Source organism: Chenopodium album, chromosome 12, assembly GCF_948465745.1.
Source record: "Chenopodium album chromosome 12, dcCheAlbu1.1, whole genome shotgun sequence".
Classification (NCBI taxonomy): domain Eukaryota; kingdom Viridiplantae; phylum Streptophyta; class Magnoliopsida; order Caryophyllales; family Amaranthaceae; genus Chenopodium; species Chenopodium album.
In genome coordinates this window covers 6,937,385-6,964,226 of record NC_137845.1, presented here as the reverse complement: position 1 = coordinate 6,964,226, position 26,842 = coordinate 6,937,385, and the positions used below count along the sequence as shown (strand labels likewise).

General features: G+C 35.6%; 4 protein-coding genes and 1 pseudogene across 6 annotated transcripts; 2 read left to right on the top strand and 3 right to left on the bottom strand.

Moving 5' to 3' along the window:
• Window positions 1–1,520: 1,520 nt before the first annotated feature.
• LOC145571824 (uncharacterized) lies at window positions 1,521–6,207 on the top strand. Its single transcript, XM_081630861.1, has 8 exons — window positions 1,521–1,871; window positions 2,817–2,881; window positions 2,974–3,072; window positions 3,427–3,474; window positions 4,075–4,144; window positions 4,230–4,301; window positions 5,355–5,468; window positions 5,837–6,207. Exons 1-8 carry the CDS (start codon window positions 1,674–1,676, stop codon window positions 5,975–5,977), a joined length of 807 nt encoding a protein of 268 aa, XP_081486987.1. The 5' UTR covers window positions 1,521–1,673; the 3' UTR covers window positions 5,978–6,207.
• Window positions 6,208–6,705: 498 nt separating this feature from the next.
• Window positions 6,706–9,403, bottom strand: LOC145571823 (receptor-like protein 2). Its single transcript, XM_081630860.1, has one exon. It carries the CDS (start codon window positions 9,116–9,118, stop codon window positions 6,917–6,919), a length of 2,202 nt encoding a protein of 733 aa, XP_081486986.1. The 5' UTR covers window positions 9,119–9,403; the 3' UTR covers window positions 6,706–6,916.
• Window positions 9,404–12,506: 3,103 nt separating this feature from the next.
• On the bottom strand, window positions 12,507–14,992 carry LOC145570752 (receptor-like protein 2 pseudogene; annotated as a pseudogene).
• A 1,087-nt stretch (window positions 14,993–16,079) lies between these two features.
• On the top strand, window positions 16,080–21,627 carry LOC145570182 (26S proteasome regulatory subunit 7). Its single transcript, XM_081629202.1, has 10 exons — window positions 16,080–16,273; window positions 17,102–17,183; window positions 18,036–18,127; window positions 18,223–18,300; window positions 18,703–18,764; window positions 19,541–19,685; window positions 20,162–20,380; window positions 20,463–20,644; window positions 20,733–20,908; window positions 21,068–21,627. The coding sequence occupies exons 1-10, from the start codon at window positions 16,187–16,189 to the stop codon at window positions 21,223–21,225; spliced, it is 1,281 nt and encodes a 426-aa protein (XP_081485328.1). The 5' UTR covers window positions 16,080–16,186; the 3' UTR covers window positions 21,226–21,627.
• Window positions 21,628–22,140: 513 nt separating this feature from the next.
• LOC145570181 (methyltransferase-like protein 2) lies at window positions 22,141–26,173 on the bottom strand. 3 transcript variants are annotated; one of them, XM_081629199.1, is made up of 9 exons: window positions 25,770–26,173; window positions 25,411–25,654; window positions 24,676–24,815; window positions 24,459–24,492; window positions 24,054–24,129; window positions 23,601–23,778; window positions 23,326–23,415; window positions 23,116–23,257; window positions 22,141–22,807 (listed from the first exon to the last, which is right to left on the bottom strand). In XM_081629199.1, the coding sequence occupies exons 1-9, from the start codon at window positions 26,103–26,105 to the stop codon at window positions 22,662–22,664; spliced, it is 1,386 nt and encodes a 461-aa protein (XP_081485325.1). In that variant the 5' UTR covers window positions 26,106–26,173; the 3' UTR covers window positions 22,141–22,661. The 3 variants fall into 3 exon arrangements, 2 of the variants coding, with proteins under 2 accessions (XP_081485325.1, XP_081485326.1); XM_081629200.1 differs by having other exon boundaries at window positions 23,161–23,257; XR_014096398.1 differs by having other exon boundaries at window positions 22,669–22,807; window positions 23,161–23,250.
• Window positions 26,174–26,842: the final 669 nt, after the last annotated feature.

The following is a 26,842-nucleotide window of genomic DNA, read 5'->3' as shown; positions in this document are numbered from 1 at the left end:
CTCATAATTTATCCTTGTAATTGATTCTTTTGTTTGATTGGTGGTGAATCTTGTTTCCCCTAGCGTTCTTTTATATAGTAGTTAACTAATCAAAACCCAATTTGTGACCGAATTAGCTTACAACCGTTTCATACTCTTGGTGTTCTTTACCCATTCCCTGTGGATACGATCCTCTACTTACCCTAGACTGGTCTTAGGTTAGTTTAGGTAGAATTATTGTTTGGTTTAGGGTGATTGTCCAACGACCGATTATTCCTCTACCATGGTCGGCTGACACTCACACTAAAACACTAATTTGATCAGGTAACCCCGACTAACCAAGTAACCCCTGATCGAGTAATTTTAAACCGATCGAGTAACCCCTAACTGGCCGATTAACCTCGACTAATCCCTGACCAAGTAACCCCGACGGTCGGCCACATGTGAAATTAGTGTATATATATAACCCATGAAAAGAATGAAACATTAAGCCCACTAAGGGCCTTTCACTTCACCTAAATTTCAGTTCAGTTCAATTCAACTCTAATCACTTGATTCACTTCAGTTCATAATTTCCTTCTCCCATAAAATATTCATTTTAACTCTATTCAGTTCAGTTCAGTTCAGCTCTAATCACTTCAGTTCAGTAAATATGAATAGGTCCTAACTCTATAAATTTTCCTAAAGTCATAAACGTTAAGTGTAAAGCTTCAAACAACTCCGTCCATTACTAAATATTTCTCATTATAATTTTGCACGTTTGTTAACGCATGTTTTTTTTTTTGGGATGTTAAATACCGCCGTTTAAATTTAATGTCACCGCCCACCGCCATCATTTCAATCAAACTGACAATCTTGCCCTTACTAACTGTTTTTTCCCATTTTCATTCTCTAACATTAGTCCATCAACCACCACCTTCTACACTGGACAGCCACAACGACAGCGAAAGTTGATGAGAAATGGATAGTGATCAAGGTGGCTCGACGGAAAAAGAACTGGGGGTCAACCAAAGCTCCACGGTAACCGGTTTTGGGCTTTGGTTACCATGGTCAACTGGAGTCCAAAATCGGTTACCGTGGCGGAGGCCAAAACCGGTTATCGTCCACGGTAACCGGAGGTCAAAACCGCTTGGTGGAGCTCATTTTGAGGGTAATGATTCCTTCACCCCTCTCTTTTCCTTATATCACTATAACCTTAGTTCATTCATAAACACCTTGTCTCCCTATAACAATAACTCTAATCAACTATAATTTACCTAGTTTGACTTTTATTCCCCCTTAGGGCCTGTTCTTATTGACTTAGCTGAGCTGAATTGAACTTAATTGAATATTTTATGAGAGAAGAAAATTAAAATAAGATCTAAACTAAACTGAAATTATTAGAAATGAAATGAACTGAACCGAAAATAAGCTGAATATAACATGCCTTATTTATTACCCCCCATTCCAACTTCCAAGCGATTCTACAAATTTTAATTCGTTGGTTCAAGTGTTCAACCAAACAACACTGATTCATTAATTCTTCAAAATCCCGCCGTTTTCTCTCTCTTTGTCATTCCTTCTTCATTTCTCTCACCTGAAAAAATTCCCAAATTCCATGATTTCCATCCTTTTGTATTTCTAGGGTTTATTATCCTTCGTTAAACCCTTCCTTCTTCCTAAATCTTTGAACATTAATCTTCAATTAAACAACAATGATGCGAGCTAGATTGGTAGTGTTTCCCGTAAAAGGGAGGAATTGGTGTTTTAGCAGATCAATGGATTCCTTAATTTCCGGCGATGCATCAAATTTATCGTCTACGCCTACTACTGTTAGAGATCTTTGGAAGTCTCTCTCATCCTCTTCTCAACCTGCTAATGCTGAGCTTCTTGTTGATTTTGTCTCACATAAGGTCTTTCTCTCTCCTCCCTCTTTTACATTACTGCAATTTAGTGGGTGTAATCTGGGGGTGATTAAGTCTGTTGTATACGATACACCCGTTGTATAAGAGTTTTTGCATTCTTGGTTTGATTGTTATTGGCTGACATTATAATCTTGAATAGGGGTTGTTGATTTTGGTAGCAATGATGTGTGGGTGCAAGATTGTTGTTGTAATGTTGGTAATTTCTGAATGTGGGTAATTTCTTGGGAGATTAAGTATAAAATATGAATAATCGGGGCTATTTTTCATATGTTGATAAATTGCCAATTTTGGTGTTTTGGATTGTCATTTTCTAATTGGAGTAATGATCAATTGTCATGATGGGGTGTTTGCTGCAAAGATTAGTTACCGCTTGCTCGATCGTTGAATGCAGTCGTAATATGGTATTATGAAGCAATAGTGTGAACCTTTTTTCATATTGTGGAGGTATCTTGCGATGAACTTAGGATTAGATACTACTTCCCCATTTGTCATTTGTAGTTCCTAAGCTGCTATCTTTTCATATTGAAGCAGCAATTTCAGTTTGGTTTTGCTTATGAAGCCTAAATTAGCCAGTATTGAGCTTGTAGTGGGTTGGTGGATGCCACTCATGCCCGATTCAATTGGACAGGCACAAACTAAGAACAACCAGTTTGATACTTAGAACTAATGTCTCACATTTTCATTCGTTAAGATGTTGAGAAGTTGAATAAAAATGGGGCAAATTTGGGTACTATGGTCAGAATATTGTGCCACCTGTTTGATATGTTACATTGTTACCCATTTGATGTTCTCCATCTGTTTTCCCTTTCGATTTCTCTTATTTTTGTTTGTGTGCGCAGAAATTTATGAGTGCAAAGCTAATTGCATGTGCCTTATTTTGATGTATTTCATTCAATCAGTTAAGCATCTTTTTCTTTTTTTTTTTTTCTAAAGATGAATACAGCTTGGACGGGTTTGGAGAAGGCGCCGCAAGGGTCTTTCAAAAACAAGATTTATGGGTACTCTTAGATGTAAATTTTTTCTCTTTGCCTACTGTGATTTACTGGACTAACTATCATATTCCTTATTTTAAGCCTAAACTTTTATGCAGTGTCGGGTTATGGTTGCTTTCTCGGGTCAAGCCAAGCGAGTTATTCTTGAAGTCTATATCTAAGGAAGTCACTGTAGTTGAAGTTACATATCCAACAAGGTTCCCACTTTGCTTTCATGTTTGGACTTCTGTATTTGGCATTCCCTCATTTTCATAAGTTGTTATGAGACGTATTCAGTGTTGTTCTTAACTAGCTAACATAAGAGCGCTGTTTATTAGTCACCGTGCTGCCGTGCTCATATACCAGCTATTCGACACTATTTACTAACAACCAGATTTTTTAACTCTTAAATTTTGTCACATTGCACTCAGTTCCCATCTCTAATCAGTTGAAATACTAAATATATATTCCCTATAGGAATATCAGTTATTTTCTATTTAGATTTTAATTTGTAGAATCACACCTGTTGTAAATTCTGAGTTTCCAATTATTATTTGTTTCTGATGATGCAGTTTAAATGCTAGACTTGTACGTCGAAGATTACGGCACATTGCTATGAGGTACTGAATATTCATTTGTTTTTTTTTTTTGGATCCTTTGGCATTATATATTTACCTAGAGAATAGTTGATATTTTTGCATTGTGAAACTAAGTGTGCATAGCTAGTTAATACGAAGTATATGAGAAGATAAGTAGGCTGTTTTGATGAATTTGCACTGTTGGACTTTTTGTGACTTTGTGAGTGCACCAGTTTTCTTTTTTTTTTTTTTTTTTTTTAAGTATTTTAAGTCAGCCTTATAATGCTGAAATAAGTGGTTAGCAGGTGGCCTCTCTCCTCTGCAAACATTCATTAATAAAGTATTTGCTTCTTGGAAGCGCATAGTTCTCAAACAATGGTATGTGGTATGTCTGCCTATGTTGAGTGTGGGTATATGATCCTAAATTCTAATCAATGCTTTATTAGAGTGGTGTTGGTGGAGGATGTGGACCCTGGTTGTCACCATGTTGGCTTGCCTTAGTCTAATTATTACTGAATGTTGATAGATTTCACTATTGTGTATTTGAATGCCCACTTAGTTCTTTTCCCTAGCTAGGTCTATATTTTCAAGGCAGTGAGTAATTTATTTATTGATGATACATTGGTATATATTTTTTTTCAGTGGATCAATAATTCACAAAAAGTATTTGTACGGCTCTGCAGCATTGCTTCCAGTATCTTCTGTCTTCATGGTAATGATCTTGCCCATGAAATGTTGTTTTTTTCTTGACTTTTGGCAGTAGCCAAAACTGATATCATCTGGTCCTTGATGATCAGGTTCTACCTTTGCCCAACATCCCATTCTTTTGGCTGCTGTATCGCACATATTCCCACTGGCGTGCCTGGCAGGTGTGTGCTGTATTTTATTTATTTAACTAAGGTCGGGTCATGTTTTGTATTTTTATGGGTGATAGGAGTGTTGTAAACCTTTGTATGAATTTTTTATTTTTATTTTTTTTAGGATGAAAGTCTTAAGTTTTTGTTAAAAATCACATTACCTTTTTCTTTATAATGGTCAAATTGATGGTTGTTGGTCATTGATCATTGTGGTTTGCTCAAAAATTGGGTTGAGTGGTCTACTTTTTGTGCTTTCCAATTCCAACATGTGTTTCGAACAACTTTATAAATGCATAATGCTGCTACGTCTTAGCTAGTATTGAAATATAAGGATCTCCATGTTATTGGAGGAACCTTTGTTAGAGATACAATGCTGACAATACATTATGTAAATATGTAGTTGTTGAAGTTGTTAGGTGCCTGCAGACCTTTATTGCAATTAATTAAATTTTACTGAGGTGGAGAGATTACTGTTGCTTGTCAAATTACTGAAAATTTTGGAAAGAACTCGTAAGTTACAATACTCCAGATTTTACACCAACCTTCACAGTTAATAAGCATGCCAGACTCCTGCCTAGCTTGCTACAGATGTTATATGTCTACAAAACCTACTATCCATTTTTTTGGCTCCTTTGGAAATCTAGGTGAAGATTACCTCACTGGCTCACTACTACCTAGTATTTTTACTTGAAAAGCTCAATGTGTGAAGAGAGATCATGTATACAATTTTGGCTATTCAAAGCTCTTAGCAGTTCATGTTGTAGAAACATAATTTGCCGTTGAAAGATATTCTTCCCTCTCATTGCTTTATTGAATTGCAACTACCTTGAGATTGAGCAAGAAGTTTTCATATATTACACCGCTTCACCTGTATCAAGGTTGTGTTTCTGCTACGATACTAGTGATTTAAGCCACTCCCCCTACCCCCCTGTGGATGTGATATACACTGGTTCTAGGGCCATACTCCACTTAATTCTGTTTATTTATGATTTAACCCTTCTTTTTTTTTTTTTTTTTTTTTTTTTTTGATGATTTAACTTAGTAATGCTGGTCAAAATCTTATAGGGCAGTGAAAAGCTTCTTCAGCTTGTCTCAGATGGTTCAGATGGTCGGTGCAGTAACAAGAATGAAAATAAAAGTCATAATTGCTCCCATGATGAAGCAACTGGGTTACGTTTGGTAAGAAACCTTTGTTTTTTTTTTCCTTATTGGTTGTTGAGTTTTTGCTGGGTGTAGCCTGCTGATAAACAGTCACCACTGCCACTTGAAATGTGTATGCTGGAATATATAGATTGAATAAACCGTAAAGTTCAATTTGTAAATTAAGCCAGGGGGGATTGTTGGTTTTTGCTTTTAATAATTAGAGAAGCTAATAAAGTATTTCAGTGTTTGATCATAACTTCCTCAAATTTGATAAGATAATACTACGTAGTATAAATTAAAACCATGAAAGTTTTGGCCTGTCGTGCAAGTTGGTCGATAAAGAACCTTATTTTTGCAATGTATTTTCTATTACCCACTGAGGATGATTCTTCATATTTGGGTAGGTCTTGGAACCATCGAAGCGACTGGAAGAACTTGTTCGCCGTGGAAATCCAGGTGATGGCCTTAGCAGATGTGTCATGATAGATATTTGCAAGACTTTTGAGCTGAATCCGCAAGAGGTTCTCAGGTACAAGGAGTTGTAGCTGAATTGTTGGTTAGGATTAGGAGCATATCTGAAGAACTTTTCTTTACAGTGATTAGATTTGCCATTTTGTAAGAAGAATCGTACCACATACAGATTGAGAATTTGTAGGCATTTGTAGAAACTTATTTTCGGTGTTTCAATTGATAGAACTAATGATCCATGGGTTTCAACTTTCAAGTGTATACCAGATTACCAGTTATATAATTCTATGAATAGTTCTCTGTTAAAGGTTTAGGCATATTTACTTATTGCCTCTGAATTTCGCTTTCCCCTGCCCACTGATATATTCACAGCTTTGTCGAGATAGAAATTTTGCTCAGTGAGGGGTGTGTAGCAGACTCCCCTGCTTTGCCTATTTATTTTTCCCGCACTGAATAAAAAGATTTGTTTTTTTTCTCCAAAAAACAGATAAGCTTTGTACTTGACTTGTGGCCTGGTTAATCATATGATTGATTAATTTTAATACGTTGGCTTTCATTAGCAATGTGTAGGTCTGAGGTTGAATTTTGAATAACAAATGCTTGTATATTGCATAAATTATGGCTGCTAGTCCTGCATTCTGAAGTTTATTTGATCGGCTGCACACTGTAAACCATCTTTCTGAATATTATGCAGGTTATGAAGATGTTAGTAATCAATTGATAATTGTTGTTTTATGGGATATTGGAAAAAATTGCAGAGCCTTATGTAACCAAGGAGAGTCTGATTCATGTGAAATAAGCTCGTTTGTGAAATGAAAGTTAAGCGGCTGTTGTAAACTGTACAACAAGCAAAAGTACTGATAAATATTAAAAATTCAAATCTATGAAGTTTTTTTTTTCTTCATTTATAACAAAAAGGCTTTGCAGTGATGCTGGCATTTGCCGCGTACTTTTTATTGTGAGAGAGATCTTAGATAAGTTTCCAGTGAATTCTGCCTGAATAGGGGTATCTTCATTCATCGCTTCTTGCTGTAATAGAGGATCCTCCGATGACGATATGCTTGAACTGCAAGAACAGAAGGAAATATTATGGAGAAACCAGTTTGAAATCCTTCAACAAGAAATGTCTTCTTGCTTTTATCAACTGTATCCTGATGTTGTGCGTCTTGAACAGGTTGAGCTGAACAAGGACTCTGCAGAACTCGACCACATAGCCCTGGATTACCGATATAGCTACTTTCTGTGAAAGTGTCAAACTGACCTCCTTCAGGTATTGGTCCCTCAAGATGGTTGTGTGAAACATTAAATCTTGATAAGAAATTTAGGTTACGTAGTGATGTTGGAATTCCGTTGGTCAAATTATTCTGAGAAAGATCAAGCATTTCTAGATTTGTGAGATTTGAAAATTTTGGTGGGATGCTGCCTGAGAAGCAGTTTTCACTGAGATCCAGCATATGAAGATTCTGTAGTTGAGTTATTTCAACCGGAATTCTGCCACTTAGGTGATTACCGCTGAGGTCTATTGCTGGAGGCAGGTGCGCGAGCTGATTGTATTGGCGAGTAGTAACATCGTTGGGGGAAACAAACACTGGGAGCTGAAGAAAACTTAGGCTTAGTTTTCGAGCAACCCTCTCTGAAATTAATGCTGGAAGCCTTGAGAGTTGCAGTGGAAAATCCCCTCTGAGATGATTCCTTGACAAGTCCAAGTAGAAGAGGCTTGACAGGTTGCCTATTGAATCTGGAATTTTGCCTGTAATTCGATTGTATGACAAGTCCAAAGCCACTAGACTGTTGATATAGACCAGCCACTCCGGAACTTGCCCCTTGAAGTTACATCCTCCCAAGGCGAGAACTTGTAGGTTTTTAAATCCTTCTGGTCCTATGAAGGTTTTTTTGCCTGGTATAGCTTCGTTATAGAAGTTTTTTGACAGGATGAGAGTGACAAGGCTCTTGCAACCTGCGAAAATCTTGATTGCATTCGACACATTGGTGAAGCTATTGTTTGAGAGCGATAGGAAAGTTAAAGATGTTAATGCCACTATATTGGGAGGAATTGATCCTGTTAAGTTGTTGGAGGCTACTCGAACTGCAGTTAGTGATTTGCATGAAAATAAGGTCTCTGGTAAATTTCCTGTGAACTTATTGTTACCGAGGTCTAGTGTTTGGAGATGGTTAAGCCTCGAAAAATCAAGCTTAGAGATGTTACCTTCCAAGGAATTCAATCTAAGAATGAGTTTTACAAGATTTGTGCAGTTCATCAATGATGCTGGTATAGAACCATTGAGATTGTTGATGTGAAGATGCAGTTGCTCCAGTTCAAATAGCTTCCCGATTTCTTGAGGGATCGTACCAGCAAAGTTGTTTGAGTACAGCTTGATGATCTTGAGGTTTGCAAGTTCTAAAATTCCACTTCCAATGGTTCCACCAATGTTATTTACAGGCAGTGATAACTCGACAAGTGACCTTAGCCTGTAAATGTCATCAGGAAGTAATCCAGAGAGAAGATTGAAACCTGCTCGGAGTACTCTGAGTTTCAACCATCCCCCTAGTCCAACAGGAAGCTCACCGCTAAAACTGTTGTCGGAGAAATCAAGTGTCCTAAGCAGAGGACAAGTGATACAAATAGCTAAAGGAATGTTGCCTGTGAAGCCGTTGTTACTGGCATTGAAACTCGACAAATTTGAACCGTGGAAGAACCAATATGGCTCAATTCCTCTATGGAAAATATTGCTTGAAATATCTATAACTTGAATGGTGGAAGAAAAACTACCATCTGAGAAAAAAGATGCCGAGAGATTACCATACAGAGAATTTGAGTGTATATCAAAGATCTCAAGGCTATTCAATGAGCTGAAAAGTCTTTCTGGGAGATACCCAGTAAGATGATTATAGGATAGATTGAGCTTAGAAAGGCTTGTAAGGCTTCCAAGCGAAGCGGAGATGCTTCCTTCTAATCCTCTCAAAGGTAGCCACAACAAAGTTACCCTGCCCTCTTCATCACAACCAATGCCCTCCCAAGAGGAGCAACAATTGGTGTCTGAACTCCAATTCAGAGGACCCAATGAAGAGGATAGGGAATTACAAAAGGCGAAAAGGGATTGTTGATCTTGTGGATTACAAGCTTGCTGATTAGAGAAGGTAGAGGAATATAGTAATAACAGTATGAAGAGAAGATAAGAGTTGCTTTGAGGTAATAAAGGTAAGAAGCCTAACTTCATAGCTTAAAAAGTAGTTATGCAGTTCTTTCACCCTTCTCTTCTGTACATTTTTTGTGAATGTTTTGGGTGTGTTTTTCTACTTATGTCATTAGAGGTCTTGAGAATGAAAGCTAAAGTAATTTGTTACTAATTAAGCGTTTACTTTTGGTCAAGGGTGGACTTGGTCTGTTGGTCAAGGTGTTTACTTTGCCATTTTAGTAGAATTCTATTATAAACAATTGATACTCTTTGTAGTTTATTCTTAAGGAAACTTTAAGACTTAAGAAAACTTTATGTACTTTATTATAATGAAACTCTTGTACTTAGTAGAAGACTCCATTAATTTGGCAACTAGTTTTATATATAGGAGACCAAAGATAAAGATATACAATTCTGCCAATGATATTTCAGTGTTTTAGAAAACAAGATATGAGGATAAGAAAGTTCCTTTATTACAAAATTACATTGAAGAAACAAAAACAAAAACAAAAACTTAGTGGCTTCGTCTCAGAACTACAATGAAGGAAATACAAACGAATACTTAATTACAGGCTTAAATCTTATACAAGTTTACACATATTCTAGTTGAGGTGGTCGTTCCTTGTCTTATGCGCTGCACTGTAATTTAATTTTTTATTTTTATTTTTATTTTTAATTTTGGATTTTCATTAGCATATTTGGGCTTCAAAATTTGGGGCCCTAAGCAGGTGCCCTGCCTGCCCTGGTTCTCACAATAATAGGGGTGGGCAAAAAACCCTTAACCGTTAACGGGTATAATCGGCTCATTTAAACAGTTAATTTATCGAACTGTTTAAATTAAACGATTACGGTTATAATTTTAAGCAAACGGTTAATTGATGGTTAATCGTTAAAATAAATATATATGTTTTTATTTAATTTTTTAGGGAAAATATATAATGAATTAATGACACAATTTGATCTTCTAGGTTCCTAGTCTGCCAATATGCCATAGTCTCAATTTGAAGATGTTAATTTAATATGTATAATATCATTAGATTGTATGTCTTGTTATGCTTTAAAATAACCTACAAATAGAAATTAAAATTTTGTAATGTATTTGATTTATCGAAATGTACTCTTAATTTGAACATGAAATTTATTGTTTATTTTAAGGTTTAAATTAAAATACGATGTTGATTTTAAATTTATTAAAAAAGTAGCGGTTTATCTGTAACCGTACCGTTAAGGAACGGGTAACTGATACTGGTTAACTATTCCTTAACGGTACGGTTACGGTTCGCATTTTTTAATAACCAACATAACGGTTAATCGTACCGTTAAGACTAAACGGTACGCTTAACCTATTGTGCCCAACCCTAATAGTACCATATACTTACCATAAGAGTGGTTCTCACAAGATCCCAAGATTGTTATATATGACCGGGTGAAACACACAAAAAAAAAAAAAAAAAAAAAAAGATCAATGCGGCTCCTGATTCTCCTAACCTCAAACTGCCTCCCAACGCTCCTGAATAACCTTCTCCCTCACCGCCAACTCCCAAGACTGAAGCTTTTTTGAGGTTAGGGTTTATTTATTTATTTACACTTAATTATTTGGTTCCATGAATTTGGTTTTTAACTTTCTGATGCCTAGAAAATAAAAGTTTTTTTTGGGGGTTTAAAGATTCTTTCTTTTTGGGCTGATTGAAGGAATAAAGCTTGATTGAATTCTGGGTATAAAGTCAGCAAGGTTTGATAACTAAAAATTTAATTTGGCAATGACTATGTTTCCTAGAGAAAAAAAAAAAAAAAAACAAAAACAATTGGTTTGGCTGAATAAAGAAGAAGAATGGATGGGCAAAATGTAAGGATATTAGATTGGGCGAGCTACCAGATGAAATTTGGATAAATATTATGTGGAAACTACCTATTAAACCTCTTCATATATGCAAATGTGTAACTAAGAAAGAGTGTTGACGAGAAAGAGTACGGGTTCTGTTACTTATCCCTTTCTGATTGCTTCTGCATTATATTTACTCTGTTAAACTGTTTGTGCTTTGTTTTTGTGGCTATTTGGCATGGCTTCAATCATCTATCCTTTCAAATATTTCATTTTGCACCAGCAGTAGTTCAGTACTTTCAGTTTCAGGATTTTCAGCTAGGTTAGCATCTTAAGTAATTTGATTAGAGAAAGTAATTTGATGAAATTGCTTCTCAAATGCTGCAAATTTGCCTTGGCTGTGGTGTTCTTATGCAGGATTTAGACCCTAATTTGTCTGGATTTTATGTTACGCCTACTTTGTTCTGCACTTCAGCAGATTTGTTTGATTCTTACGCCTACTTTATTTAAAGGTCGTTAATTTTCCTTTAATTCTTGTTTATTATTAATTAGTAAATCGGGGGTGTTACAGATATTTTGCATTATCTTCTCTTATATTGCAGACTCATAAGAAAGCTAAGAGTTTGTTTGGAGTTCCATTCATTCACTATGATATTCTTTTTTGCCATTGAGATTGTTGATGTGAAGATGCAATTGCTCCAGTTTAAATAGTTTCCCTATTTCTTGAGGGATCGTACCAGCAAAGTTGTTCGAGTACAGCTTGATGATCCTGAGATTAGATGATTATAGGATAGATTGAGCTTAGAAAGGCTTGTAAGGCTTCCAAGCGAAGCGGAGATGCTTCCTTTTAATCCTCTCAAGGGTAGCCACAACAAAGTTACCCTGTCCTCTTCATCACTTTGATACTAATTAATTGTTTACTTTTGGTCAAGGGTGGACTTGGTCTGTTGGTCAAGACGTTTACTTTGCCATTTTAATAGAATTCTATTATAAACAATTTATACTCTTTGTAGTTTATTCTTAAGGAAACTTTAAAACTTGAGAAAACTTTATGTAGTTTATTATAATGGAACTCTTGTACTTAGTATAAAACTCCATTATTTTGGAAACTACTTTTATATATGGGAGATCAAAGATAAAGATATATAGTTCTGGCAATGATACTTCAGAGTTTTAGAATAGAAGATATGAGGATAAAATAATTCTTTTATCACAAAATTACATTGAAGAAACACAAACAAAAACTTAGTGGCTTCGTCACAGAACAACAATGAAGAAAACACTAACGAATACTTAATTACAGGCTTAAATCTTATACAACGTTTACACATATTCTAGTTGAGGTTGAGGTGGTGAATAGATCACTCACAGTGAAATCCATATCATAACAAAATAATTTAGTAAGAGTAATATAGTTCTAGAAGGGTAATTTCTATACAATCATTATAATGTTTCATTCTCTATCCTTGGTTTTTGGCATTTGTTCCCCCTGAAATAATCAGTGGTTCTGAACTTCTGATCAAGTATCCTGTACAAATGACTCGGGTTAAAAATATAACAAGGATTTTTTTTAAAACCATTGTAGACTAATAGACAAGAGTGTCCCATTCATTGCCTGTTTCTGTAAAAAAGGATCCTTCTATGGCGGTAAGCTTGAATTGCAAGTACGGAAGGAAAAATTGTGGAGAAACCAGTTATCAATCCTTTAATAAAAGATGTCTTCTTATTTGTATCAGGTGTTTCATGATGACTTGCTTCTGGAACAGATTGATGTGAACATGGATTATGTACCAGGATTCCACCACATAGCCCTGGATTCCCTAAATAACTACATTCTGAGAATGAAAATTGACCTCCTGTAGGTATTGGTCCCTCGAGGTTGTTGTATGAAACATTGAACTTAGATAAGAAATTTAGGCTTTGCAGTGATGCTGGAATCCCCCCACTCAAATTGTTGTGAGAAAGTTCGAGCACTTCTAGGTTTCTGAGGTTCCCAAGTTCTGAAGGGATGTTGCCTGAATAATGATTTAGACTCAGATCAAGTATTTGAAGATTCTGTAATCGACTTATCTCAACTGGGATATTACCACTGAGGTTGTTTCCGTTGAGGTATATTGCTGGTGGAAGGACTGAGAGCTCATTGTATTGCTGTCTTGTGGTGTTGTTGGCAGCAATAAATACTGGGAGCTTGAGGTTGCTTTGGCTCAATTTGTGAGCAGACCCCTCTGATTTTAATGCTGGAAAACTGTTGAGTGGCAGCGCAAATTCTCCTGAAAGACGATTCATTGACAAGTCCAAGTAGAAGAGGCTTGGCAAAGTACCAAACCAATCTGGAATTCTACCTGTTATCTGATTGTATGACAGGTCCAGAACTCCTAGGCTGTTGATATGCAACAGCCATTCTGGAAATCGCCCTCTGAAGTTGCATCCTCCGAGAGCAAGAACTTGCAGGTTAGTGAACTCAGCTGGCCCTATGAAGCTCTTTTCAGCAGGTAAAGTTTCATCAATCAATCAATCAATCAATCAAAGCCTTAATCCCAAAAGTGGGGTCGGCTAACATGAACCAAATTTGATTATTCCGTGTAGTCATCAACATAAATCTTTCTCCTCCATCCCTTACGATCCAAAACTTCATCCTCACGTAAATCCATGCACTTCATATCCTTCCTCACTCCTTCCAACCAAGTCATCTTTGGTCTCCCTCTTCCTCGTTTAATCCCTCCATGGTCCCACTCTTCCACTCTTCGCACCGGTGCACCCTCGGGTCTCCGTCTTACATGTCCAAACCAACGCAGACGATTTTCCCTTAATTTATCTACAATGCCCGCCACACCTACTTTCTTGCGAATAACCTCATTTCTGATTTTATCTCTTAAAGTGTTTCCACACATCCACTAATTATTTGATAGGATTAAGGTCTCAAGATTTTTACAACCTGCCAGAATTCTGATTGTATCAAATACGTTGATGAAGTTGTTGCCCGAGAGACAGAGGAAAGAAAGAGATTTCAACTCCACTATGTTGGGAGAAATTTCACCACTTAACCTGTTACTTGCTACACCTATTGCAGTTAGTGACTTGCATGAGAATAAGCTCTGTGGTAAATTTCCAGTGAAGTTATTGTGACCGATATCAAGTATTTGGAGCTGAACAAGTCTTGAGAAATCAAGTGCAGAGATGTTGCCTTGTAGATTATTTCCTCGTAAAGTAAGCTTTATGAGTTGTGTACAGTTCATCAAGGATGCTGGTATCGAACCACTAAAGTTGTTGAGGTGAAGAAGCAGTTGCTCTAATTTAGAGAGCTTCGCGATATCCTGAGGAATTTTCCCAGTAAAGTAATTTCCATACAACTCAATAATCCTGAGGTTGGTAAGGCTCAGTATGTCTTCTCCTATGGTTCCGCTTAAATTGTTTGCAGCCAATGATAATACCACCAGTGACTGCAAGCTGTAAATATCACCAGGGAGTTCTCCAGACAGATAATTACAATCTGCTCGAAAAACTTCAAGGTTGGAGCATTTGCCTAAGCCAACAGGAATTTCTCCATTGAAAAAGTTGCGAGAGAAGTCCAGAGTTTTAAGTAAAGGCGAAGTTGTACATATGGTTGAAGGAAAATGACCAGTTAATTCATTGTTGCTAGCATTAAAACTCGTCAGATTCAATCCCAAAGGTAAGGAAGCTGAGAAATTTCCTTTGAAATGATTTGAGCTTATATCAATGATCTCAAGGCTACTTAATGAACTAAAAACTCCTGCAGGGAGAACACCAGTTAAGAAATTATAAGAAATGTTAAGCTGAGAGAGACTTGTAAGGTTCCCTAGCGAAGATGATATGTAGCCTGTCAATTCTCTACCAGGAATCCACAAACGCGTCATCCTGCCATTATCATCACAACCAATTCCTTCCCAAGAGGAGCAGCAATCAGAGGAAGTGCTCCAATTCAGTGGACCCAAAGGAGAGGTAAGAGGTTCAGAAAAGGCGAGAAGAGATTGTTGGTCTTGCAGATTGCAAGCTTCCGTGTACTGATAACAAAAAAGGAAGGAATACCGAAGTAGTATGAAGATAAGATGTCTGTTGCTTTGAGATATCTGCATTGTTTGTGATTGTGGGTGTGTTTTTGTATCGTTTCTTTCATTGGATGCCTTGATGATGGAAGTTCAGATTATATGCTTCCTTAGTTACTTTGGGTCAAAGGGTGGACTTGGTTTGCTGGTCAATTACTCAAGATATATCTCTGAATTTGATGAAAGGGACTACAATTAAACTTAGGGAATTATTCTGTAATTGACCAAAACAATATTTTTTTGTGTGAAGAACATCTGAAGTTTCTGTAATATTTCGTATGAAAATACTATTACTTTCATAAACATTAGACTTGTTCCTGCTTTGTGTTACAGTATTTGTTAGTAGTGTAGTTACATTTTTCAAGTATCTACTCTTTGCAGTTTGCAAGAAGTAAGGTTCTATCTTAATCTCAGCGAAGCTAACGTATTATGGGTGCTTGTAACTTCTGTTATTTGAATATACGTACAGCTTATAAGGTTGAGCAATCTAAACAACTGAATACTCATTTCTCTTAACAACTTCTATTGTTTTCATAGGCCATAATCTGTCTACGAGTTCATGTATAACATATGAATTATTCAAGAGCCCTAGGGAGTACCAATATCATATAGGTGCGCCGTATCATGTGATATGGTGTAATTTAGGATAGGAAAGTAATATACTACGTATTAATGGTTATACCATTGAAAAGAGTATTATTTTATATATATATATATATATATATATATATATATATATATATATATATATATATATATATATATATATATATATATATATATATATTTTATAGAAAAAAGAGTATTATTTACAACAATATGATGATAACCTTAAGAATCTTTAGGTATTTTACAAAACGAACCTAACGAATTTAAATTATTTACAAAAATTATTCAATTCAATACAATTCGGACAACACACGGACTTAACAACTACTATTAATTAAAATATTTCCATAAAATCGAAAACTTTTGGGCTAACAAACGCTTTATAAATGGGCTTCAATAACCACAACTTAACCCAACCCAATTTCCTGTTTTATCCGATTCCAAATGTAAGACGAAATATTATGTTTTTGGGTCTTTCCTCCTATAAATTAAATTTCTGCAATTATTTTCTTTTAATTCCTTATTTAGAACTCACCTCACTTGTTCTTCAAGAAAACTTTGCAACTACGAGTATTTATACAAAGCGGAGGAGAGAGAAAATCCCTCAACTCAACAATGGCGATTGACCACGAAGATGATCTCAAGGACGAGAAGAATCCCCGTCCTTTAGATGAAGATGATATCGCTCTTCTGAAAACCTATGTAATTCTTAACCCTAATTTACTTTCTTTTTTCTTGCTTAATTTCTTGCTAGTATTACCTTCGATTTGTTGGTATTGAAATTATTAGGGTTTATTTTTTTGTTTAATTGGAGTGCTTATGGATTTTAAAATATGATTTTGATGCTGAATTTTACGGAATTTGAATGATAGGGTTTATGGCTGTCGATTGAAATCTGCGAGTGTCAGATTGTGTGAGAAGTGAAAATTTTATTTCTGCGATCTTCTGTGCTTGTATAATTTGCGATTTTTGATAAATTGTGTTGATAAATGTTGTTATTTTATCAGTTGATTTCTTACTGAAGGTAGTGAATAGTGAAAGATGCAATTTTTAGGTTAGTGCTAGGGTTGAAGTATAAGATTGATACTTTAAGTTTTCAGGAACAAAATTTTAATTTTTTTTGTTATATAATTTATGTTCATATAGGGGTTGTAGTGTGTATGGAACCCACGATTCGATTTTTTTTTTTTTTCTTTGTTTGTTTAAAATTGATGCCTTGTGAAAATATATGTTGAAGTTGTAAAAATTTCTTTTTGAATTTTTTGGAGAACACATAATTAAGAAATTTAATATTGGATGCTCAGGGGACCTAGAAGCCTTTCTGAAAACAGGCTCTTTACTAGTGCTTTCTGGCACATTGTTATAGGCACTGTTGTGTTTTCCTTCTTATGGGATGTTAATGAATAAAAGATATATGGTGATTATGTGTTAACTCTCAAGGCATATGAGTCTTGATATGTTCCAGTGAAGTTTGAAAGATTTTATGTGTGTATTGTTATTCTCTTGGGGTTAATTTGATCATTTATGCAGGGATTGGGACCTTACTCAGCTAGCATCAAGAAGGCGGAGAAGGAGATTAAGGATATGGCAAAAAAAGTTAATGACTTAATTGGTATGTATGATTATGTATTGATTTACAAGACACTTTCTTGATTGAATTCATTTTTCCCTCTAACCTAATCAACTTAGAAAAGATTATCTTTTTGTATCATTCTTGTGGGTAAAATGCTGGTATAGTTTTAATCCCTTAATCTTGAGATAGTTTATAAGTACAAGGTAATGTCTCAGTTAGATTATCGTCTCCCTTGTTTTGTTGCACTATAGTACTATACACCTTTTCAAATTGTGAAGGGTACGCAAAGTTCTTATTTTGTTTTTTGCTTCAAGAAGATGTGTTTTGCAAAAATCTACTTCTTATTAGTTACTGGTATGGATAGTTGATTGAACTACTACTATTGCCCCTTCATATGCCTCCTGATCTGGATCATTTTATTAATCTGCTGCCAATGTTGAAATGATATTATTAATATTTGAAGGGTACCGTGTGTTTGTTGGCAAGCTGCCCCTAATTTGAATTTGATTAGCCTTTATGAGTTTGTTTTGGATTAATTGGATATCAGTGGAAGGAGATTTTCCAATTGTTATGTCTTAATGATGTCCAGACAGCTTAGGATATTCCTAAATCTTAAGAAGTAAAGCTTATGACAACTCTATCAACCTTTGGGCCTAATTTACAGAAATTTCCAGTGGACTTGTATTATTTTTATAGGTAAATGGCTTTCAGGGTGCCCTACACTTGTGAGCATTTTACTCTTGTCTCTGATTGTGACAAATGATGTGTTCATGTTTGTTTACTGATGAGTGTGTGGTTCAGTTACTGTTTGAGCTAAGTTTTGTTGGAGATTGCATTATGCTACATTGCCAATCTTTCTCATTTGAATTAATGGTCTTTATTTTATAACAGGTATCAAGGAATCTGATACTGGATTGGCAGCTCCTAGCCAGTGGGATCTTGTCTCTGATAAGCAAATGATGCAGGAGGAGCAACCACTCCAGGTACTGTCTATGTGTAGTTTTTCTGTAATTTCTTTCCTTTTTTTTTACACTTTAAGTTCTGAATACTTATGGTAAATGCCTTTATTGTTGAGCAGGTTGCAAGATGCACCAAGATAATCAATCCGAACACTGAAGATGCAAAGTATGTGATCAATGTGAAGCAAATTGCAAAGGTACTCAAGCTTACCATTTCCATAATTTCTTTTCCTTCCTTTTTTCTCTCTTTTCTTTTTAGCGCTTTTTCATTTTGATTTTTTTTTTAATTTTTTTTTTTGGTAAAAACTATGTTCTGTTGTGATTCTCTTTTTAATCATAGCCTTGCAGTAATTTTCTGTGCTATGTTGCATCTTGTTCGCAGTTGGTGTCAGGCTTTTGGTATTCTTTAGAATATTCCAAAGAGATGTCTTGTTGTTTGCTAGTGTATTAGTGCACATTTATTTATTTTAGGAATTGCTTTCTTTCTGGATATATTTGTATGGGTTATACACTTGTACGTAGACGTCTATATGCATGGTTACTTCCTTTCTGTAATTATGATTTTCTTTCTAATATTTGTTTTTATTTTAAAATTTCAGTTTGTTGTTGGACTGGGAGATAAAGTTTCTCCAACCGATATTGAAGAAGGCATGCGTGTTGGGTATGTTGGTTTTTTCTATTTTTGTTGTAATACTTCGATCAACATTTTAAAATATTTTTTCGCCGTGATGCATCTTACAAAAGTGAATTTGATTTAGTAAAATTCCACAGTATACCTGGGAAAATGTATTGCTATATGCTTTATGTTTTAAATATATACGAGTGGTTTCTTTTTTTACTAGTAGTATACTGGTATGTGCCTATGTGGAGCCTAAAGTTAGGTAACTGGATATCCCAGCTATTCAGAACTTCAGCAGATGAATTATGAGGATTTTCCAATCATTCCTGTTTGATATAAGTGTGCCCATGTAGGTCACTATGCAGGCAGAGGCTTTTTTGGGCCTTTTGGCTATTAGTCAATGGTTTTCACTGCTTAACTTAGCCATTTGATTTCCGTGAATTTTAATGGTGGATGCAGTTTCAAAATTTGGTAGAAATGTATTTTGTGGGTTGATTATAAATTGCTTTATCCAAATTGCTGGAGATGTGATTTGTGTACTGACTTCAAAATATGATTTCAAAATTTGGGGTATTAGGTTTAACCCCACACTATATTCTATGATCTATTAGATTTACATTTGAATTCGACATGCCTTACACTGCATTTATTGCTTTCAAACTTGAGATGGCTTGTTGTTCTGTGACTTCTCTTCAGCAGATTAGACATGCCGTTTTACTTGTTTACTATTTTTTGTTTCCCTGAATTTGATACTTAACATGTTTAATCTGATCCTTTTGCTTACATAATTTATATCTTTTATATCATGCTTGTTACAGTGTTGATAGAAACAAGTACCAGATCCAGATTCCTTTGCCACCAAAGATTGATCCCAGTGTGACCATGATGACGGTAGAGGAGAAACCAGATGTGACATATAATGATGTTGGTGGATGCAAAGAGCAAATTGAAAAGATGCGAGAAGTGAGTTTGTTTTGCTTACTTTTGAAGTTGCTGCATAGTGCTTGTTTGGTTCAACATGGGAAATAAATTCCCATGAAATAATATACCATGGGAAGTTATTTCCCTTGCTAATTGCATACAAATTTTGCCAAAGTGTTTGGTTGACATTATGGGTATTAGTATTTCCTAGGAAATAACTTCGTATGCATTGTAGGGATTAACTCACCTAGGCTTGGTGAGTTATTTCCCATGTTATGTGGGAACTTACATTTCTCTTGGAAATTTCATTTCCTAGGAAATTTCTAACCAAGCACAACATATTTTAGCTATTGCCTAGGAATTTCCATTTCCAAGGGAAATATCTTCCAACCAAACAAGCACCTAGTATTCGTTGTAAAACAAGAAGAGGCTCGTCTTGTTTCTGAAATCAGGTGTCTTGCTGTTTTTTGAAGTTCTTTTGACATGCAAGTAAACCTCTTTTTATGTTTTGGTTGTAGGTTGTTGAATTACCCATGCTTCACCCAGAGAAATTTGTTAAACTTGGAATAGATCCTCCCAAGGGAGTCTTATGCTATGGTCCTCCTGGTACTGGAAAAACACTTTTGGCCAGAGCTGTTGCCAATCGAACTGATGCGTGCTTCATTCGTGTTATTGGGAGTGAGCTTGTCCAAAAGTATGTTGGTGAGGGTGCCCGAATGGTTCGTGAGCTATTTCAGGTATGTTTAGAGGTTCTACTGTTCTAGTTTTTCTAAGTACTTCCTTTCCTGTGCTAAGTATATATGATTCCTGTGTGCTCAGATGGCAAGATCAAAGAAGGCGTGTATTGTTTTCTTTGATGAAGTTGATGCTATTGGAGGTGCACGTTTTGATGATGGTGTTGGAGGAGACAATGAGGTTCAGCGTACTATGCTTGAAATCGTAAATCAACTTGATGGGTTTGATGCTCGTGGAAACATCAAGGTTCTTATGGCCACAAACAGGTAAACTTTGTTCTTGAAGGGCAAGATGGCATCTCTTTATCATCCTTTCTTTTTTAGTGATAATTCTCATATTGCTATCTTGTCCCAGACCCGACACTCTTGACCCAGCTCTACTGCGTCCTGGTCGATTAGACAGGAAGGTTGAGTTTGGCCTTCCAGATCTGGAGGGTAGGACACAAATATTCAAGATCCATACCAGGACCATGAACTGTGAAAGGGATATCCGATTTGAGCTTCTTGCCCGCCTTTGCCCAAACTCTACAGGTGACAATCTGAATCTATATGTGCAACTCTCTTTTTGTTTAATGTTCTAAGCTCCTAAAAGAATTAAAAACCCTAACCCGTATAAAGTTTGTTTTTCCTGGAAAAAGTGTTTTGTGTATCATGTCAAGGAAAATGTCAATCTAACAAAAACTGTTACAGGTGCTGATATAAGGAGTGTGTGCACTGAAGCTGGAATGTATGCAATTCGAGCTAGGAGGAAGACAGTGACAGAGAAAGATTTCCTTGATGCTGTGAACAAGGTCATTAAGGGTTACCAGAAGTTCAGTGCAACCCCCAAGTATATGGTCTACAATTAAAGAGCTGTTGTTGCTCGAAGAAAAAAGCTGCAAAGTCTGAAATCAATGCTTTGGTTGACCATATCTTGTGCTATCGGCTGGACATTCACACTAACTGGCTACCTATGCAATTCAATGACCAATCTTTCACAAAGAAATCTGAATTATTGTATTGGTCAGGAAGTCCCATTTATTTATAAAGCTTTAAAACAAATTTTAGATTTGGCAGACGGTTTTGTAGTTGAATTGAGACTTCTATTTCTAGACTGGTATTCAAGTTTGCTAAAGATTTGTATGGGATTTATAACCAGTCTTTTGTGCCAATTAGAAATGGATTTCGACAGATGCTTTGGATCTTGTAATGATATTCTAAAAATCTGTTTCTGAAATGTCATTTTGGACCCTTTGGTCCAGCATCTAGCATGTTATCAGTCTTTTCTGTCGCATTCATGCTCTAAAACTCCATTAAAGTGGTCCTTTTTTGGACCATAAAAAAGAGCTTGACAGGATTATATATTGCAAAAAGTGAACTTGTTAAATGCAGTATGCCCACTATGCAGGCAATATGTAATACTAAATCCCAAGCTTTCAATACATCATATATTGGGTTAAGTAGCTTCAACAAAATGAAAATTTAATCTTCAGGTTTATGCTTGCTGTACTAAGAATTCAGGTCAGATTAAAAGATGTTGACCTATCACAGCATAGACTACAAAGTGAGATTGGAACCGACTTTAGACATATCTTGGGACCTGTGTTATTAATAATTATTGGACCTTGAAATTATTAATAACATAAATCCAAGATATTTGTTCCAGGTTAGCCTTTTTTGGAACAATACTTTTGAAATCTAAAGAAACAAAGCGCGCACCAACACATTTATTTCATTAGCATCATTTGAATTTTAGTAAACCCCGTTTTAAACATTATACTCCGTAATATATGAATGAGAGCCTTTCAACAATTCTTGACATGCCGTGGTTTCAACTTCCAAATGTCTCTGGAAACAGTGACTCGTACAATAAAATATCAAAAGTACGAACTGATTGATATCATAAATGATGAATATGTAATTGACAAAGAGCTCAACTCCTGGTTCTGAATTGAGTAGGGAGTATGAACCATAGAAATTTTACAATGTGAAAGCATAAGTGTAGCAACAACATAGCTATGCATCTTTTTTTTTTTTTTTTTTTGAGGGAAACATAGCTATGCATCTGATACGCAGAAGTTAACAGATGGCTTTCATCTTGTCCATTTTTTGTCGAGATATCTGTCATTCCTTGTCCTGGGGTGCTGCATCATTTGCATTTCCTTGGCTGCTGAAGAGCTATTCAGAACAATTGATCCTCAGATTCCTCACCTCAATCTGTGTCAAAAGCTGTATAGTCTTTGAATATATTTAAGCAACATAGCACAGTACAGCAGTTTAAAATTCTCTTTAATTAGTGCAGTTTTCAGTTATCTTCCTTGAAAAAATATCTCCTGTCCTGAAAGTGCAGAGGTTCATTTCCCCAAGATGTCCATCCAGCCATCATTTCTCTCGCAAACAGCTCGATGCAACGAGCAGGTCTGGGTCCTGGCACATACTCCAGGAGCAAATCTGACAATGGCAAGAACAAACTAAATCACACGTTCATTCACAAGTAATCCATATATTATCAAGACAATGAAGAGCCAGAATGAGAGGATGGGTGATTCTATTTGTTACGGGGAAGCTTATTTGTGTCAAAGCAGTTCATCTGATATTGCTACAAAAAGGGTTAGCGAAGAGTTTTTGGCTGAAACTATTGAGGGGATAGAAATATCTGATGACCAGCAAACTCAAAAGTCAACTTTTCAAGGAGCATTGAATCTATTTATAAATATATATAGTTGAATAGCTAATGTCTTCAACCAATAAAATGTTACCGAGGAGATTCTCTGTACTAGCTGCAAAGAGGAGGATGGATATACCTCCTACTGGGGGCTTTCTTGAGTAGTCCCCTGGAATGGTCATCACTACTTGATCTTTTAAAGAATTTCCTGTGGCTGTTAGCTCAGAATCTGTTACCTGCATTACATTCTTTAGATATTTTATGTATCAATTCAATATAAGTTAAAAGTTACAGAAAAACCTACAGGTTTTCCAGTGTATCCAAGAAGAAGGCATTCATAAGGCCGGTGATGAAAGAGGTCTAGGTCACAAATCAAAGACCCATCAGCTTTTACCTGCAAAATCAAACACAATTTTACATGCACATAATTTCCAGCATGAAGTAGCATCTATAAGACTTCCAGTTCTTAATGAACAAGTTGTGTAAATCTAGAAAGTAGCGTCCCTACCTACCCTTTTATTATTTTTCTTTTTACTGTTATGGAGTACAAATGGAAATATCAAAAGTAGTATGACGTACTTTTAACCAATATAATGTAGCTGCATATCTGACTCCCCATGCAGGAAACAGTTCATTTTCAACAAACTTCCGCAATTTCTCCCTGTTTGTCACCCATAAAGCTACAAGTGCTCCACTTGTATGGGTAAGTTGCTTAATCGGAAGTGACAAAAAGTGCCGGTTTGGCAAAGTAGGGTACCTAACAAAGAGCCATAATGATTCACTTAGCTGAGGATAATATTGGGAAATAAGGGGTTTAAGTTTTGAGACTTGAGTCATAGTAATTGTACTGACTGATGTCAAAAACAATAGACAGCTCATTGAATCACTGATCACCATTATAAGTTGTCTTAGATGAACCCCCTAGAGTAAGGCTTCAATTAGCAGGGGAAAAGGTTTCTAAGGTTCTTCCAACAAGCATTTGTAGAACAGTGCAGTAGCGAAAAGTAAAATAAAATTATTAGTAGTACATACTTTGACTTCTGATATGCACTTCTGTTTTCCCATGGTGGATCAACCATTATAAAATTAAAACCACATTTCGAGTTAGCTGCAATGATAAGAAAAAACATCTCAGTCCAAAATTTTAGACTAGCAGACAGAGACTAACTGTCTAGCCACTATGGCACTATCTACATCAATGATAAAGAATAAGGAACAGATACAAACAAGTGTGATAAACTTAGAGATGAAGTGATAAGCTTTTAGGTATGACTTACAAGTTGCATCATCACCTCTGCTTACTAAGTGAGAAAAGTACAGACTTGTTTATGAAAATAGCTTAATGAAGGATCCTAATGAACAATCAATATTTGGTAGCCTAGAACTAGATGCATGAAGGAGCAATGTGCTGTGAAGAAATATCATAACAACCATTACCAGGAACTAAGGTGTGAATCTGCTCCAGTTCAGACTATGACATGGACATAAGAAAAATAAAAAAAAAACAAAAGGTTGTGTAAGAAATAAGAATTAAGAACAATGATGGTGATGCTTAAAGTAAAGTCCAATGAAAGCTAAGTTGCATTTTTTATGATGGCAATTACTAGAGAGCTATGGACTAACACAAACCATTAAGCAAAGGCAAACAGTATACCATGTAGAAGCAGCTATCTTTTGGTAAAATGTACTGAGTCGTCTGAAATTCTGCCACCATATCATAGTTTGTCTCATTTGACACTAAGTTATTGAATAACGGGAGTAACCTTTGATCAACATGCTGAGTGTCAAGGGAACCTGCATGTCCAACAAAGAATGAAAGCCTAAGAATCATCATAATTATTGCATACATTGATGCATGATAACTAGGTGTCCTTGAACTCCTTAATAAGAGATAGAAGCATAATGACAAATGGAACTGAAAAGAAATGAATTATGTGTCCTTAAATCATAATACGAAGTATTCAACAAGGGAGCAAAATGGATGAAAACATTTTTAATTAAGATAGTACACAGTGAAACAATGTTGAGATTAACATGACTAGTGGCAAGGAACTTATTTTCCTACACTTTCAGATGGTAATGAAGGCTTAGATGATAACTTTATGTATTAACATACTAGAAAAGGCACATTTGCAGTTTACTCCCCTTAACTACAAGCCAATTCATCGAAATTCGTAAGCACGACAATGAATGTATTAGTGAACCCCTCAAAGCAATCATATCTTCATTTGCAACAAATTCTTTCCACCTCTAAAAAGACAACAAAACAACAATAATCCTACACAAAAGAAAAATCTTCAAATCCAAACAGTAGAAAGCTTGAAACCAATAGCAACACAACAAACAAACCTAGACAGAAGTAAATATCGCGAAATAAACACAAACTAACCTCCATTTACTTGGACCAGTTTGTTAGCTTTAGTATAATCAAGAGCAATTTCATACAAGGGAGCTTGCCAAACTTTTCCAAGCTCAATAAACGAAACTTCTTCTTCTTCATTAATTCCACCAGAATTCAAATCAACACAACTTTCCCAACCCTCAATTTCACAATTAAGCTCGCAAATTACATCTAACAGCTCCTTAGCTCTTAGCAATTCTTCATGTGCCTTCACTAATAAGGGCCTAATTTCCTTCAAACAAATAAACCCCAGAAAAAAAAATAAATAAATAAAAAATTGCACAAAATTTACAACAAATTAAGTAAAACATAAACCCTAAAAAATTAAATCGAAATTGAAATTGTACCTGGTGTCGTTGATCGGCTAGTAATTCTTTCTCATTAAGAAAATAACATTGCTGGTTTTTCTTCTTCTTTTGGTTTCGTTTTCTCTTTCCACAACTTGCAGAAACCCTAAAATTCTCTTCATTTTCTGATTTGTGTTCTTGTTTTGGTAGTTCATCAATGGTGAAATTGGAAGTAAAGAAGCGAGAGTAATAGGAAGAAGGGGAAACCCTAAATTGGGTGTAGTTACGATTGAGTATTCGAACAGGATCAATGAAGAATGTGAGTGAATTAGGGATTTTACAGATGCCAGATTCATGGAGCTCTGTTAAAAGCTGCTTCTTCTCAATACCCGCCATTTTTGCTCTGCTACTCGTCGTTGCCCATATTATGTACTTTGTGTTTATAGTTTTGTCTTGAAGTTCACTTCTATTTTTGGGTTTCCTTTATTTTATCCTGTTGAAATTTTATTGGAACTTATTTGTGGGAAAAAAATTAAACTTCGTCTTGATTAAAAATTATCCGAAAATGTTTGTGGTGTATCATGCGAAATGAACACATTTTGTTTTAAATTTAACTCGATTAAACTTACCCTATTTAATCTTAAATTAGTCAATAAAAGTCGAATGAGCATTTACAGGAGAAAGGGTTCATCTCATGTTCGACTTCATATGATGATACGAGTAATAAACAATGATGTCTTGGTAAATTTTTGGGAGTTTTTGAATGAGTAATAAACAATGATAGTCTTTGTTTGTTTTTTCAGCTTTGAATTAGTATCGATTAGACCTTTAGTGCGGTGTGGCAAGGGTCCTATTTGAGTCTTTTCAATTAGCTGATTGATGATTAGCTTAGGTAAGTTTGTTTCTTAAATTAATTCAAGTCATTATTTGGTCAAGTTTTAAAAGTACAATTCCATAATCGTAACGAGGAACAGTCGGAATTGGGTCAGTTTTGTCAAGTTTATGTTTCAGAATTCTGAAGCGTAAGATGTTGATTAGCTGAAGTTAGGATCCTTCTTTGAAATTGTTCTTCGTTGCAACATTTCTGAACTTGTTTGACAAAATTGAGAATTTTCAACTCTCGATATGATATA